This window comes from Lipotes vexillifer, unplaced genomic scaffold, assembly GCF_000442215.2.
Source record: "Lipotes vexillifer unplaced genomic scaffold, Lipotes_vexillifer_v1.1 scaffold1249, whole genome shotgun sequence".
Classification (NCBI taxonomy): Eukaryota; Metazoa; Chordata; class Mammalia; order Artiodactyla; family Lipotidae; genus Lipotes; species Lipotes vexillifer.
In genome coordinates this window covers 137407-155453 of record NW_006782643.1, presented here as the reverse complement: position 1 = coordinate 155453, position 18047 = coordinate 137407, and the positions used below count along the sequence as shown (strand labels likewise).

General features: G+C 37.2%; 1 protein-coding gene across 1 annotated transcript in view; it reads right to left on the bottom strand.

Moving 5' to 3' along the window:
• The window catches only part of LOC103074782 (hephaestin-like), a 108474-nt gene that overhangs the window by 4651 nt on the left and 85776 nt on the right, over positions 1-18047 (bottom strand). The window contains 4 exon segments of the mRNA XM_007455352.1: positions 836-998; positions 1851-1990; positions 4421-4646; positions 5750-5856. Of these exon segments, the coding sequence (XP_007455414.1) occupies positions 836-998; positions 1851-1990; positions 4421-4646; positions 5750-5856 (636 nt within the window).

Here is an 18047-nt window from a genome sequence, read left to right as displayed (position 1 = left end):
CTGCTGACAGAATGTCAATGGCTGGGAATCCCAGAATACCTACCTCAATATAACCAGTTTTCAAAACAGCATGACTTAAAAAAAAAAAAAAAGAACAGGAGAAAAAATACCTCTCTGGATTCATGTGGGTCCCAAGAGTTTCTATTGAGCCTCTTGCAAGGGGGATAATGATGAGTACTGGATTCAGGTTAAGAGACTTAAGAAGTGAGACTCAACACTTTGATGGCCCAAGGACACAAAATTCAGCACAGCCTACTCTTCTATGTTATTGGTGGTGAACAAAGATTTATTGGTAAAGAAAATACCCTGGCTATTACGTCTCCATGTAACAAATACAAGGAAAAGCTTTTTCCATCCTTGTTAGCATCTGTCTGGGATTAGTTGTAATTTAAGGCTAATATCTCTTTCCAGCCTTATACAATCCCCACAAAACAAACTAATTAAGGGGTGACTGTTAGAATTATATTTTTCCTTTTTATAAAAAAAGAACTCATTAATAAGATTCCTTTGAAATAGTTAATACCTCTAATAAACTCTAAAATAATAAATTTACATACAAATTAAATGTATTCAAAGGAAACAAATCTACACTAAGCATCAATGCATACAGCCCAGTCAGGCTGAGTCAATTCATGTGAGCTCAGCAAGTATCAAAGAAATTAGGAGGGGGCATGAGAAGCGGAGCAACAGGGAATGAGAAATATTGGTTGGGAGAACACTAGAAGGGGTCTTTTCTGTCTTCTTGGGATCAGAAGATGGATGCAAGTCACTTCTTGGATTATCTGGTTCTTACAGGCTAGATACAGTGCCAGAAGGTATCCTAATTAGGCTTTACCTCTTTGGGACAAAACCATAAAGACAGTCTCCATGCCAGCATGGACATGGTCTGTAACATGACAGTGAAGCAGCCATGTCCCAGGGTTGCTGGTCACCATCTCCACAACCTCAAAGGTCCCTGGGAACAGATCCACCACGTCTGCCCGGTAGCTCTCTCCACTCTGCAAGAGAGATTGTTAGTGAGAGAGAGAAAGTGAAGGGTAGAGATAGTCTCAGAACTTATAGGAATTAAAAGGCTTGGGTATCCACACCAGAGACATGGAACTTCAAGATTCACAGACCAGAGAACAGCTTAAAGATTCCATCTTATCCATCTCCTCTGTGGACCCACCCATACAAACTGACTCAACAGAGGAGACTCTCTCCTCCTACTTTTTCTTAAAGTGTCCCAAAGTAAAGTTAATTTAGTCTTTCATTAGGGGGCTAAAAACTAGTATATCCATACATTTTAGCAGGCTTAAGCCTTGACCCCTAGGAAGGATCCACATATTTACTTTAGAAATGAAACTCAATTTAGTTTCTCCTCTATGCCACCACCTTTATCAGGACTTCTAAGTCTTTAAGTCCACATTAATGCCTACAACTCTGACCCCTTTTCCTAAGACAAAATTTCTTCTTCAAAACCCACATGTAGTCCCTTGTAGGTCCTGAATTGAAGTTCAGGAATGGATTAAGGACTTTCAGAGATTGTGAGACACTACTCTGTAATTTCTTACTCAGGATGACTGCTTACTGGATCTCAAGTCCCTGACTGAAACCCAATTACATTTATTCCTTCAATCTCCTTATCCCATAAATGAGCCATTCATTTCTTCTATATCATAGGGGAAAGCTAAGGCCTGGAGGGCAATGACTGACCTTGGGATAAAAAGCCAAACTAGAATGCCCTGATCAATACTCCACGTACAAGACCTTTCTTCTTTTAACTGATTATTATCATGTGTCTTTTTATTCTCTTCTTTCTTAATGGATATCAAAGCACTCTGAGGGACTCAGCTTTTTTTCCAGCTCACCCGATAGAGAAAGCTTTCTGCATGGAAATGGACAGTGTGTAGGTCGATATCTTGTCCCATAGCCAGCATGTACCAAGCCACTCGTTCTCCTTGGTACATGGTAAGGCCCCTGAGGTTGGCATAGAGCTTTCCATTAATGGCTGTAAGAGAAGAAAACTATTTTATATCTCTCATTTTGACTTACCACTGCCACTACCCTAGAGCTAATCCCTATCATCTCTGATGATAGCAACACCCTCCTAAATTCTCTTTTTTATTCCATTTGTCCCTCTCCAGTCTATCTTCCACATTGGTGTTATAAGAGTGGTCTTTCTAAATAACTAATATGATCATGTTATTCTGCTGCTTAAAATACTTTAATAGCTCCTTCCTGCCAAAAATATCAAGTCCATGCCTCCTTAGCTCAGCCAACAAGGTCATTCAAAATACAGCCCCAAACTACCTTCCCAAACTCATCTACCACTATCTAACATGTTTATTTCAATTAAGGTGATTTTTTCACCATCCCCCCATATGGCCCCATATTCATGTTCTCTGTGTTCTTGCTCATGTTTCTGATCTTCCCTCCCAGAAATTTTTCCTACTTTTATCCATCTTTTCAAAGCCCAGTCATACCTTCACCTCTTCTAATAATACTTCCCTGATTTAGCGCCTCTCAGCACCTCTCATTGCCTGCATTCCTTTCCACATGTGAACTCCTCCAATACTGTCTGTACCACCCTTTGGAACTCACTAGAAACTGCCTTATACATTTACCTATCTTTTAATTTGTGGAATTTTATATCCCCAACTAGGTTGTAGGTTTCTATTAGGCAGGACATAAATGTATATACTATATTCCTTGTATTCTTCAGAACACCCAGCAGACACCTGAGTTTACAATTAATGTTAAAAGAAATACCTGCCACATTCTTGGAATTTATAATGATATTAACACATGGGACTCATCATCTGCCTCTTCCCAGGCCACATCCTATGCCTTAAAAACAACAAACCACTCATCACCATGTTAATTCACACTGTCAAGACTATGCCTAGGATACACTTCCCCACTTTTCATGTTCTCACAGAGGGAAGATGATTTATACTCTACATCCCAAGAGAGGAAATAATGGAAGGAACATTTATAACCTGTCTATTTACTCTGGCCAAATTTTGTATTTGAGAGAAGGGACTAAATATGCTCAACTCTGTCTGACCATAGAAAGTGGTGCAGATGGATTTGTTATTCTATCATGGGGAAGATTTTATCCCTGTGAAGGAGGGTATTGTTGTCCCTCTACGTCAATGACAGGATGAAAAATCTATCCATTGTTGGGGTAGTATTAGTAAGCCCATTTTGTTGCAGAACTAAATTCAGTTTGCAAATTAGCTTTCTCAGTAAGTTCATATTTGATCTTAAGCATTTCTGCCTCTTTCTCAATTGGTTCAGGAATCTGGAAGTGAGGGAAAGGGTATTATTTGTTTGCCCTCAGACACCAACATTATTTTTTTTCTCTAGTGCCGGCACTCAGAGTTTTCAACAAATGCTTGATAGGTAGATAGATTGATACCTGAAGAGTTTGGATGAATAAACACATAAACAAACAGATGGAAATGAGTATTAGGTAAACTCCTGCACTAGCAAGATCTGTGTCCTCTTTCCATTTTGGTTTTGGGCAATTTATTTCTCTGATTTGAAAGGAGCTAAAAAAATTCATTTTGTAAAGTTTGTGAATCACTGAATTCAATGTGAATCACTCATATTTCCATCAAGGGGAAATAGCTAGAATCTGTGTGACAATGAGATACTACTTTTGAGTTCCAGTAGAGTCACTATAAAAGCTGCAACTTATCCTCAAATCAAAGAAATACTACACTAGAAGAGATAGTGAGAAATCACTTCATACAGTCTGCTGCACTTAAATTCTCCCTCTTCTTTGAGATTTTCTCTATTTTTTTTAAAGATACACAAATCTCTAGAACAAAGGAAAGCTTGAGTGCACAATTTACCTCCAAAATCCATTTGAGCATCAAGAAGCTCTTATTTGTATGTAATATAACCCAGTATGCTGCTCTCTGAAGCTCTCTCTCCAATCCTTCCATCTGTAAATTGAACCTTTGTTTTAAAGATAGATTAAAAGATAAGCTGTCCTTCATTTGTCTATATTAGAATATACTGAGAAAACAGATCTCAGATCCAGAGTGGTAAGGAAATAAGATAATATTGAGAAACTAAACTCAGAATTTTAAGTAGAGAGGCTCTAATCAGCCAGTGCATCAGGTACATTGAAGGTCATAAATGTCCATCTTGCCTTCTCTAATATGTTAAAATGTGCTAGTGTCACCACAGCAACTTTACAGAGTCAGCTTCCTGCTTTCTGGGCACTTGAACTAACGTAGACCACATTACCTATTTTATATATGAAATATATAATACTGTAGTAGAAGACATTTCTTCTAATTTTCCCCATTCCACTTTCCTATCCTTCCAGAAATTATGCTCCCTTGGGTTGTGATGGGCCTATGAGATACCCCCATGCAGCCAGTAGGGACTTCTTTGGAAGAGGGTTAGGTTCTTTTCTACAGACCATGCATTTTATTGCTCTCCAAGAAAGTCTCATCCTGTAGGTTAACATGGCCTGGATCCTGGGTCCCATAAGTTTCCACATTCTCTTCCAGATACCAAGATTGGTTCTCATCAAAAATCAAGAATAACAAGGCAAATTCTCGGTCCATGTCATGCCGTCCTCCACTGGGCTCTAGGATGCCCTTCCGGCAGATGACCAAGGGTCCCACCAGGCCACTGTACATGTCCTAAGGATAGGAGGAAGAGGGAGAGAGTGAACTAGATGGAGTTGTTTCTGGGTGGTAGTGCTCTACAGAGAGACAGGCTAACATCCAAGCCCATTGTGCCCCCAGCACTTCATCATAATGTTTTGTATTTATAAGCACCTCATCTATATTATCTGAATTCATCCTCACAACCATCTTGGGACACAGGAAAGATATGCTATCCCACTTATGATTTATCTCTGCTGGACTATTGGTTGATCTCCAAACTCACCAATCATTTTCACAACACAATGCCTTTTCTCAGGCTGTTTCTTCTTCCTGTAATGCCCACCCCCCCCACCATATCCCTATCTTTTATCATACTGCTATTCAGCTTTCAAGGCTCAATGTATGTCTACCTATCATTATGTTGCCTTCTCCAGTTTCCCCCTCATTCATTCTCTCCTCCAAGCAGAAGTAATCACTCTCTCATTGACCCCCACAGCAGTTTCTATTAAATGGTTTTAAAGAGCTGCTAATACTATGCTATATTTAAAATTTATTCTGTATATATATATATATATATATATAGTTATATTTTATATATTTAATGTTAATGTTATGTTTATATTCATCTGTCTCCCACAACTAGATCACACTCTTTGAAAATGAGAACTGTATCTTACATTTGTATCATCCAAAGCACCAGGTAAAATGTAGTAGGCTCTCAATAAATGATAGCTGACATCTGCCTGTGGATGGGTGGCTACCTAGATAAGCTCATTTTCCAGGAAACAGAGGCAGAATGGCTTGCCTAAAGTCACTTCAAAAGCAAGACAGAACAAAATTTGGGCTAGAAACCCAATCTCTTGACAACCAATTCTAGGTTTCTTGAGTGATAACATACTGCCTTATATTATCCAAGAAGAAGAAACAAGGAAGAAAATCCTCAGAACTAACATGTGGTGCTACCTATTCCTTTCATCCCTCCTCCTACCTACTAGAATAAGCCCAGCATTTGAGGAATTTCACCTGAACCCTGGACTTTAGTGCTGGGCTTCTTACTACATCTGTTTAATAACTTCTTTTTGCTATGCAGCCTGCTCAATTCTGAGACAACTCCAGGAAGCCAATATTGTCTTTACCTTGATGGGATCCACTGCAGAATAATAGATCCAGGAAACACAAGTAGAATCATTGGGGCCAGGGCCAGATCTCTCTGGGATGCTCCATTGGTAAGTGAGAACCTCACCTAGAAGTGGTAACAGGAGTCTCCAGTTAGACCAGATCAGAAATTTCTCCCAGTTCCCGGGTATCCCTAAGAGGCTGTGGCAGGTGAGTCCCAGGACCTTTAAGATACTTCTCCATCATTTTCATATCAGTCTTCATTTTATTTTTGTGACTTTATTCTTCTCCCTCCTGGGACACCCTCAACATCTCTTCTACTGTCCCTATCTTTAAATATTCAGGTCCAATACTCTAGTAAGGCAGTTCTGCTACTATTCTCCCTGCTTATAATGGGTCTTCGTTTCGTTTGGCTCTGTTTTGGTCTCCTTATCCTGCTGCTGCCTCCTAAATGCAGCTGTTTCTTCAAGGCTCTGTCTCTAGTCCTCTTTTCCTCTTTTTTCATACTGTCTCCATGGAAGCTTTCAGCCATCTTTTTGATGTCAATTATGATCTGCGTGTATTGATGCCTCAAATACTTAGCCAGACTTTCCTTGTCATTAAGCTCCAATCCAAAATGGGCCTAGAGAGAACGTACCTCAACATAATAAAGGCTATATATGACAAATGCACAGTAGACATCACACTCAATGGTGAAAAACTAAAGCATTTCCTCTAAGATCAGGAACAAGACAAGGATGTCCACTCTCACCACTATTATTCATCATAGTTTTGGAAGTCCTAGCCATGGCAATCAGAGAATAAAAAGAAATGAAAGAAATACAAATTGGAAAAGAAGTAAAACTGTCACTGTTTGCAGATGACATGATACTATACATAGAGAATCCTAAAAATGCCACCAGAAGACTACTAGATCTAATCAATGAATTTGGGAAAGTTGCAGGATACAAAATTAATGCACAGAAAACACTTGCATTCCTATACATTAATGATGAAAAATCTGAAAGAGAAATTAAGGAAACACTCCCATTTACCATTGCAACAAAAATAATAAAATACCTAGGAATAAACCTATCTAGGGACACAAAAGACTTGTATGCAGAAAACTATAAGACGCTGATGAAAGAAATTTAAGATGATAACAACAGATGGAGATATATACCATGTTGTTTTTTTGGAAGAGTCAATATTGTGAAAATGACTCTACTACCCAAAGCAGTCTACAGGTTCAATGCAATCCCTATCAAATTACCAATGGCATTTTTTACAGAACTAGAACAAACAACCTTTTTTTTAAATATAAATTTGTTTATTAATTTATTTATTTTGGGGTGTGTTGGGTCTTCGTTTCTATGCAAGGGCTTTCTCTAGTTGTGGCGAGCGGAGGTCACTCTTCATCACGGTGCGCGGACCTCTCACTATCGCGGCCTCTCTTGTTGCGGAGCACAGGATCCAGATGTGCAGGCTCAGTAGTTGTGGCTCACGGGCCTAGTTGCTCCGCTGCATGTGGGATCCTCCCAGACCAGGGCTCGAACCCGTGTCCCCTGCATTGGCAGGCGGATTCTCAACCACTGCGCCACCAGGGAGGCCCAGAACAAACAATCTTAAAATTTGTATTGAGACACAAAAGACCCCGAATAGCCAAAGCAGTCTTGAGGGAACAAAACGGAGCTGGAGGAATCAGACTCCCTGACTTCAGACTATTTATTTATTTGTTTGTTTGTTTGTTTGATGGGATTAACAGAAACAAACTACTATATATAAAACAGATATGCAAAGAGGATATACTGTATAGTACAGGGAATTATAGCAATTACCTTAAATAACTTATAATGGAGTATAATCTGCAAAAATATTGAATCACTATGCTGTATAACTAAAATTAACATAATATTGTAAATCAAAGACTGAACATTGGGGACAGAGTCAAGATGGCAGAATAGGAGGATGTGGAGTTTGCATCTCCTCACAAATACATCAAGAATACATTGGAAAAATTCTCAGAGAGCATCTACCGAACACTAGTGGAGGACCTCGGACACCTAAGGGGACAAAAACATCCCCTAGCAACCAGGTAGGGTGAAGGAAAGGGGGAAGAAAAGTGGAAACAGGATGGGACCAGTGCCCCTGAGGGGGAGCTAAAGGAGAGCAGAGGTTCCTACACTCGGAAAAGCTCACTTACGGCAAGGGGAACAGTGGTGACAGAGAGGGACTTTCAGGGGATTGGGAGATTGGAGGGGAATCCAGCAAACAGTCTGTGGAAGGCAGGACAGAGTAGTACCTATTCACATAATCTGTTCCACAGCCCTGCACACCCCAGCCTGCGTTGTGTGTAGGAGGGCTGGGTGCTGGAGAGTGAGGTTTGGAGAGTGGACCCAGGGATGGGGTAGCTGTTGGTTGTGAGGAGACAGCCTGAGGCAGCAGGAGGGAAGGGCTCCACAGCCAGAAAGGTTTGCAGAGGAAGCCCAGGCCACCATGGAGGTGAGGTGCAATTGCTGAGTGGTGTGCAAAGGGCAGGGTTGCCATTAGAATTCCCTTTCCCACCCATTGGGCTGGCCTCCTTGGGCAACGTAAGTTGTGCATGCCTGAGCAGGCTCACCCACCCTGAAAACCAGGGTTCCCCTCACCTGCTCAGGCCTTGGCAAGCCTTCTAGGGCCCCAGGCCTGAGCCCCACCCCTGCCAAAGCCTCCTCTGGCCACATGGGTTCAGGTGGAGCTAAGCACAACTTCTCCAAAGCATCCATGGGCTGTGTGGGTCTTGGCAGCCTGCCACCACCCCTGACAAATCTTCCTTTGTCCACGCAGGTCCTGGCAGGTTGAGCACCACCTTTCTCCAAAGCCTCTTCCATCTGTTCCAGCCCCTGAAGCCATGCCCATGGAAGTCTGCACCCCGGCTGGCCTATGCAAGCATGTGTGCTCCAGGCCAGCTTCAGGAGCAGATGCTGGTGAGAGGAACACAAGCAGAGGTGGGGATGACACAGCTGGTCCAGAGACCTACAAAGAGGTCTTGGAGGAACACCTGGGGAGGTGAGGGTTGGCTGTAGCTCACTGTGGGTGCAGGGACATCGATAGTGGAGGCATCACAGAAGTTTCCATTTTTTAATTTTTTATATTTTTATCTTTAACTTTATTTTTTAAACTTTTAAAATTATTTTATCTTTTTGCTGTTCTTCTATTTTGCTTTGTTATTTCATTTTTATTTTTTCTAACATATTTTTTATTTTTCTAATTTTATTTTTCTTTCTATTCTTTGTTACTGTCCTGCTCTTTGTTATTTGTTGTCCCTTTCTTCCTGTTGGTTTGCTATTTTGATATTTTTGTTTAGTTTAGTTTTGTTTATTATTTTCTTTTGTTTTTATCCTTTTTTCTAGTTTTGATTTTTTGTGTGTGTGTCATTTTTGTGTGTTTGTCTTTTGTTCACTTAGCTTTTCTTTTAGTTTGTTTTTTGATTTTCTTTTGTTATCACTTTTCTGTTTTGGTTAGTTTTGTTTTTATTATTGGTTTTGGTTTGGGGGCTCTCTTGTTCATTTTGGTGTCTTCTTGTTTTTTTGCTTTCCTTGGGTATTTTTTCGTTGTTGTTTGTTTGTTGTTTTGTCTTTTGTTTATTTGGATTTGTTTTTGTTGTGTTTGGTTTTATTTGTCTGTTTGTTTTCTTTTGTTCGTGTGATTGTTACTTCTTATTTTTGTTGGTTCGGTTTTGTTTTTATTATTTGCCTTGGGCTTTGTTTTTCTGCTTTTTGTCTCTTTGTTTGTTTTTGTCACATTGTGCAGCTTGCAGGGTCTTGTTTTCCAGGCCAGGGGTTAGGCCTGAGCCCCTGTGGTGGGAACACCAAATTCAAACTTCTGGACTATCAGAGAACTACAGGTCCCAGGAAATATTCATCACTGTGAGGTCTCGAAGAAGTCCTCATCTCAGCACCAAGATCTGGCTCCACCTAACTGCCTGAAAGCTCCAGTACTGGACGTCTCAGGCCAAACAACCAGCAAGAGAGGAAAACAGCTCCACCCATCAACAAAAATGAGATGACAGAGAAATATGTTATAGATGAAGGAGCAAGGTAAAAACCTACAAGACCAAATAAATGAAGAGGAAATAGGCAACCTACCTGAAAAAGAATTCAGGGTAATGATAGTAAACATGATCCAAAATCTTGGAAATAGAATGGAGACACAGAATAAGACAAGGATACCCACTCTCACCATTTCTGTTCAGCACAATATTGGAAGTCCTAGCCACAGAAATCAGGTAAGAAAAAGAAACAAAATGTATCCAAGTTAGAAGAGAAGAGGTAAAATTCTCACTATTTCTAGTTGACATAATACTCTATATAGAGAACTCTGTAGTCTCCACACAAAAACTATTAGAACTAATAAAGAAATTCAGCAAGGTTGCATGGTACAAGGTTAATATACAGAAATTTGTTGCATTTCTTTACACTAACAATGAAATATCAGAAAGAGATAGTAAAAAGTAATCCTGTTTAAAATGGTGTCAAAAAATACCTAGGAATAAACTTAACCAAGGAAGTGAAAGACCTATACACTAAAAGTTATAAAACATTGAAAACAGTAATTGGAGATAATTCAAGGAAATTGAAAGATATCCCATGCTTTTAGATTGGAAGAATTAATATTGTTAAAATGTCCATACTACCCAAAGCAATCTACAGATTTAATGTAATCTCTATCAAAACACCCGTGATATTTTTCACAGAACTAGAACAAATAACCTTAAAATTTATATGGAACGAAAAAAGACCCAAAATTTTCAAAACAATCCTAATAAAAAAGAACAAAGCTATACTTCCAGACTTCAGACAACACTAAAAAGCTACAGTAATCAAAACAGCATGGTATTGGCACAAAAACAGACATATGGATCAATGGAACAGAATAGAGTCAGGAAATAAAACCACACACCTACAGTCAATTAATCTTTAACAAAGGAATCAAGACTGTACAATGGAAAGAAAGCAGCCTCTTCAGCTAGTGGTGTTGGGAAATCCAGATGGCCACATGTAAATCAATGAAAATAGAACACTCAAACACTTCCTCATACCATATTCAAAAATTACTCAAACTGGTTTAAAGACTTAGATCTAAGACATGAAAGCATAAAACTCCTAGAAGAGAACAGAGACAAAACATTCTCTGACATAAATCATAGCAATATTTTCTTAGTTCGGTCTCCCAAGGCAAAAGTAATAAAAACAAAAATAAACAAATGGTACCTAATAAAATCTAAAAGCTTTTGCACAGCAAAGGAAACCATCATTAAAACAATAAGACAACCTGTGGAATGGGAGGAAGTATTTGCAAACAATGGAACAAACAAGAGATTAATATCCAAAATATATAAATAGTTCATATAACACAATATTGAAAAAAGAAAGAACACAATAAAAAAATGGGCAGAAGACCCAAACAGACATTTCTCCAAATTAGACATACAGATGGCCAACAGTCACATGAAAAGATGCTCAACAACATTAATCATTACTGAAGTGCAAATCAAAATCACAATGAGGTATCACCATACACTGGTCAGAAAGGCTACCATCAAAAAGTCTACCAACAACCAATGCTGGAGAGGGTGCAGAGAAAAGGGAACTCCTGTACACTGTTGGTGGCAATGTAAATTGGTTCTGCCCCTATGGAAAACAGTAAAGAGTTTCCTTAGAAAACTAAAACTGGAGCTACAACATGATGCTGGGCATATATTCAGAAAAGGTGAAAATTCTAATTCAAAAAATATGCTCACCCCAATGTCCGTAGTAGCATTATTTATAGTAGCCAAGACATAGAAAACACCAAATTGCCCATCACAGATGATTGGTTTAAGAAGATGTGGTATAGATATACAATGGAATATTACTCAGCCATAAAAAAGAATGAAATATTGTCATTTGGAAAAACATGGATGGACTAGAGAATATTACACTCAGTGAAGTAAGTCAGACAGAGAAAGACAAATACTATATGATGTCATTTATATGTGGAATCTAAAATATAATACAAATGAATCTATATACAAAACAGAAATAGACTCACAGATATAGAAAACAAGCTTATGTTTACCAAAGGGGAAAGGGAGAGGGGAAGTGATAAATTTGGAGTATAGTATTAACAGATGCAAGCTACTGTACATAAAATAGATTATGAACAAGAGTTTACTGTATAGCACAGGGAAATATATCTATAGCTATCTATCTATATATAACTGAATCACTTTGCTCTACAATATTGTAAATCAATTATACTTCAATAAAAAAATCAAAAATAAAAAAACTAAAATCACAAGTGAATGTAGGGATATTTTATCAACCTCACAGAAATAAAAAGGATTATAAGAAAACACCAAAACAATTATATATCCACAAATTATATAACCTAGATGAAATATACAAATTCCTAGAAATATACAAATTACCTTTCAATACTATCAGTTTTTGATTTAATGTATATTGGAGTTCTGTTGTTCAATGTGTGCATATTTAGGACAGTTTTTATTTTATTTTCGAGAATTGATCTCTTTATTATACTGTAATATCTTTCTTATCCTTGGTAGATTCCTTAGTCTAAAGTGCACTTTCCCTGACAGTAGTATTAGCCATGTTAGAGTTTACATGGTACATCTTTGTCCATTCTTTCACTTTTATCCTATTTTTGCCTTTATGTTTACAGTGAATTTATTTTATATAACATATAGTTGGGTAATCTTCTAAAATCCAGTATCACAATATACATCTGTTTTTATTGGTGTGTTTATATTTGTTTAAATTTAAAATTATTATTGCTATTGTTGAAATAAAATCTATCATATTGGTAAATTTTTTTTCTATTTTTCTATTTCTTTTTGTGTTTTCCTTATTTCTTGCTTTCTTTTGCATTAATTGAGCATTTTATGTGATTCCATTTTTTCTCTATTATTAATTCACTCTACCCTTTAAAAATGATTTTACTTATTGCTCTAGAATTTACAACATGTATTAGAATCTATCTTCAAATAATATTATATTGGTTACTATCTAGAAAGAGATCTTTGCAACTGTATATTCCCAATACATCATTTTCAATCATTGTGGTATTTTTTGTCGTATATTTTATATTTGCATATACAAAAATACACTACATTGATAAAGTTTTCTTTTAGACAGTCTTTTGAGCACTAAAAATGAAAAAATATATATCTTTATTTATTCTATTTCCAGCACTCTTTATTTCATTGTATAGTTACTACTTGCTTTCTGGTGCCATGTCAGTTCTTCCTGAAGTTCTTTCTTTAAAATTTCTTGTAATATAGATATACTAGCAATGAATTCTTATAGCCATTTTTTCTGAGAATGTTTTTATTTTTCCTTATTATTTTCACAGAATATATAATTCTTCATTGACAGTATTTTTATTTCAGCACTTTAAAATTGTTTCATTACTGCTTTCTTGCTTTTATAGTTTCTGATGAGAAAACTGCCATAAGCTTTATCTTTGTTCCTTTGTATGTAATGTGCTTTGGTTCTATTTTTCTGGCTGTTTTCAAGATTTTCTGTTTGTCTTTGGTTTTAGTATTTACATGGCATGTCTAAGGGTGTTTGCAAGTGTGTGTGTGTGCATGTGTGTGTATATTTACTTGTTTGCTTTTGGTAATTATCCCCGTCAGTCTTCTCAGAGCTTCTTTATTCTGTAGTTCTGTGCCTATTGTTGATTTTGGAAAAGTTTCAGCTATTATTTCTTTAAATCTTTTGCTTATCCTATCTCTCTTTCTTCTCTTATGATTTCAATTTCATTTATGTTAGAGTGTCTGATATTATCACGCAGATATTACATGCTTCATTCTGTTTCTTTTTCTTCTTTTTTGTCTCCTAGTGTTTCAGTTTTGGTAATTTTTACTGACCTATCTTCAAGGTCAGTAGTTATTTTCTCAGTTGTGTGAAGTCTACTGAAGAGACCATTGAAAAGCCTCTCTCTCTATTTTTCATTTCTAGCATTTTCATTTGATTCTCTCTTATAGTTTTTAATTTCTCCACTGAAATTATCATCTCATTTTGCATGTTTGTCACCTTTTCCATTAGGGCCTTTAACATATTAATTGTAGATATTTTAAAATTCCTGTCAGGCAGTTCCAACATCTATGTTATACCTGAATTTGGTTTGTTGTTTTCTTTGTTTCTTAGAAGTATGGGCTGTCAAGGAACAGGAAGCTGGTGTTCCCTAATCTGCAAATTTTGCTATCCTCCAAATTCTTTTTTTAAGTGAAAATAATCTAGAAGTCAAAGGCTAAACTGTATGATTCAATTTTTATGACATTGTACAATGGAAAACCATAGGGATGTAGAACATAAGGAAAGTGGTTGACAAAAGTGGTGGGATTGGGGGAAAGGCTTGACTACAAAGAGGCAGCCTGAAGAAGTTGTTTTGGGGTAATGGAACTGTTCTGTATCTCGGTTATGGTGGTGAATACACAACTGTATGCATTTTCAAAATCCATGCAATTCTACAGTATGAGTGAATTTTACTAAATTTTTAATTAAAAAAATTCTAAAACAGAAGTATTAGTCCTTCCCTCTGTTAGAACCATGGGTCTTGACTAGACCATGATCTGTGTGGTCAGGCCTTAAACTCTGCTGGGTAACATATTTTTCTTTGGCTGGGAGCCATGCAAGTTATCAGATGATGAAGTACAACACATGTATGGCTGAACAATTAAAATATCTGGGGCCCCTAAAATATTTATATTTGAAATGATTGTCACTTATACACAGAATTCTGCTCCAAGTATGGACAAGATCCTTAGTTATTTAAAAACATGGCTTAATGGCCCTCATCTACAGTCATGATTGCTGAATTCTGAAAGTCAGGATTTTGGTGCATCATGGAAATTTGATAAATGCCTTGATTTCCATTTTAGGCTTTTTAAGAGTATTATTTCAATTTAATTTTACTGTAAAATATATTCATTAATGTATAATATATACTTCCTTTAAAAAGGCTAAAAAAATTATTATAGCAGGAACACAGATCACTTCAGTCACTGTTGAAGAAGCAATTTTTTCCCTGCGCTACTGAGGCTTTTTAATGCTGATGGGAGTGAGAGTGAAGGATACAGAAGTAGCCTAAGAGTTGAACATTGGTCAAAAGAAAATGAATTTCACAAAAAGAATTCTCAACAACTAGGTCGCTTATATCTGCTGTTGGAAAGCTGCTTGCAAACATCTAGCTGTTAAAGCAGACACAAAAAGCGACCCTCTTTACCAGAGGGTAAAGAAGCCTCATCATCACAGGGTTCTCAGGAGGCAGTCTAAGACACAATGTAGGAATATTCTGAACACATTTCCTTTCAAGAAAACACCAAATCTAAAGCTACTTATGGGAAAATTTCCTCTGAAAAGAGACCTGAAAACTGGCTGAGTGGTTCCTTCATATTGGCAAATGAGAAAAGGATCACATCGAGGCAGTAGGAGAGGCTGAAACATGGTCTTACCATAAATACCGCCCCAGCTCAACAATCCAGAATTAGGAGGGAACTCACACAACCGAAGCTTCTCCCTGAGGATCAGAGTGTTCATACCTCATATCAGCACCCTTCCCCTTTAATACCTGAACCTGAAATATGAAGCTGTAAAATATCTGGCTTTTTAAACCAATGGGGCTCATGTTCATGAGATCCAAAGTGATGTAGTGAACTAAGAAATACCTTCTAAATGGCTCATATGCAGACTCACTCGCCCCAGGGCCCAGCACAGAGGTAACCATTTGAAAAGCACTCAGACTTTATGTCAAAGCAATTCATTGCTAATCTTAAAGCACTGACCTGAGGAGCAGGGGCATGTTTGGATAATCTCCATGGATGAAGATGCTGGTGGACACCATTTTCACACTCTCGCTCTAAAATGCTAAAGCTGACAAGAGCTATTTTTTCTCAATGGGCGCCACCTTTACCCACCAATTGGTGGACACCATCTCTGTGCTCTTTCTCTCTCTGCCTTGATAAAGCTGGCAGGCACTAAGTTTTTTTTACCTCAGTAAGTGCTACCTTCACTGTTGCCCTCTGCTACTGTCTAGAATGCCAGTATCTCCCAGAGGGAAGCTTTTATACATGTCTGGTGCCCCAGTTTTTATATCTGGTGCCGTGGTTTATGTGGCTGCAGCCCAGGAGATTCCCCTTAAATGTCTGGCTCTGGTGGCCAGGGTGGGGCTTGTGTTCCTGGGTCACATGGGATTGTCACATTTGGAGAGACAGTTCCTGGAAGGCTACCATCCTTGGGGTACTGCACACACAGCAGACTGAAATAAACCCCCAGTCTTTCCTTGAAAGAGGCCTATTTGTTTGCCCTGGAGTTTTAGCTTTGTGTGTGGAGGGGAGGGCTGTCTTCAGGTAAGATAAAGGGTTTTCCAGACAGGCAAAATTCTTAAGGACTTCATCAGTACTAAACAAGAAAACTAGTATGGTGGATAAAAGACAAAGTAGTTAAAATAACAATAACTATAATAATTAGTTAAGGGATATACAAAATAAAAAGATATAAAATGTGATATCAAAAACATACAATTTGGGGGGGAAGAGTAAAAATGTAGAGTTTGAGAATGCATTCAAACATAAGTTGTTATCAACTTAAAATAGATGGTTATAAATAGAGGTTGTTATATGTGTCGTAGTAACTACAAAGGAAGACCTATAGTAAATACACAAAAGATAATGAGAAAGGAATCCAAGCATATCACTAAAGAAAGTCACCAAACCACAAAAGTGAGCATGAGAAGAAGAAACAGAGGAACTACAAAACAGCCAGAAAATAATTATCAAAATGGCAATAAGTACATGATAAACATAGGTTTATCATGAACATAGATGCAAAAATCCTCAACAAAATATTAGCAAACCAACATCAACAATACATTAAAAGGATCATACACCATGATAAAGTGAAATTTATTCCAGGGATGCAAGAATGGTTCAGTATCCACAAATCAATCAACATAATTATACACCACATTAACACAATGAAAGATAAAAATCATATAATCATCTCAACAAATGTAGAGAAAGTGTTTGCAAAATTCAACATCCATTCCTGATAAAAAAAATCTCAACAAACTGGAAGAGATGGAATATAAGTCAACATAATAAAGGTTGTATATGACAAGCCCACATATAACATCATATTCAATGATGAAAAGCTGAAAGTTTTTCCTTTATGATCAGGAACAAAACAAGGATGCCCACTCTCACAATTTTTATTCAACATAGCATTGGAAGCCCTACCCAGGGCAATTAGGCAAGAAGAAACAATAAAAGGTACTCAAATTAGAAAGGAAAAAGTAAAACGGCCACTATTTGAGGATGAAATGATCTTATATATAGAATACTCTAAAGACTCCACCAAAAAATTTTAAAACTAATAAACAAACTCAGCAAAGTTGCAGGACACAAAATCAACATACAGAAATCAGTTGTGTTTCCATACACTAATAACAAACTGTCAGAAAGAAAAATGAATAAAATAATTCCCAGTTATAATTCCATCAATAAGAATAAAATACTTAGGAATAAAATTAACCAAGGAGGTGAAAGACCTGAAAAGTAAAAACTATAAGACAGTGAGGAAAGAAATTGAAGAATACACAAATAAATGGAACGATATTCACAGATTGGGAAGAATTAATATTGTTATAATGTTCATACTACCCAAAGCAATATGCAGATTTAATGCAATTGCTATCAAAATTTCAATGGCATTTTTCACAGAAATAGAACAATTCTAAAATTTGTTCAGAACCACAAAAGAATCTGAATAGCCAAAGCAATCTTAAGAAAGAAAAACAAAGCTGGAGGCATCATGCTCCCTGGTTTCAAATTATATTACACAACTACAGTAATCAAAACATTATGGTACTGGCATGAAAACAAACACATAGATCAATGAAATAGAATAGACAGCCCAGAAATAAATCCACACTTATATGGGCAATTGATCTACAACAAAGGAGACAAGAATATGCAATGGTGAAGACAGCCTCTTCAATAAATTGTGGTGGGAGAATTGGACAGCTACGTGTAAAAGAATCTAACTAAACTATTTTTCACACCATATACTAAAATAAACTCAAAATGGATATAGACTCAAATGTAAGACCTGAAACCATAAAAATCCTAGAAGAAAACATAGGTACTACACTCTTTGATGTTGGCCTTAACAACATTTTTTGGATCTGTTTCGTCAGGCAAAAGCAACAACAAAAAAATAAGCAAATGGGACTACATAAAACTAAAAAGCTTTTGAATAAAAAAAACATTTTTTCAAAGAAACGAAAAGGCCACCT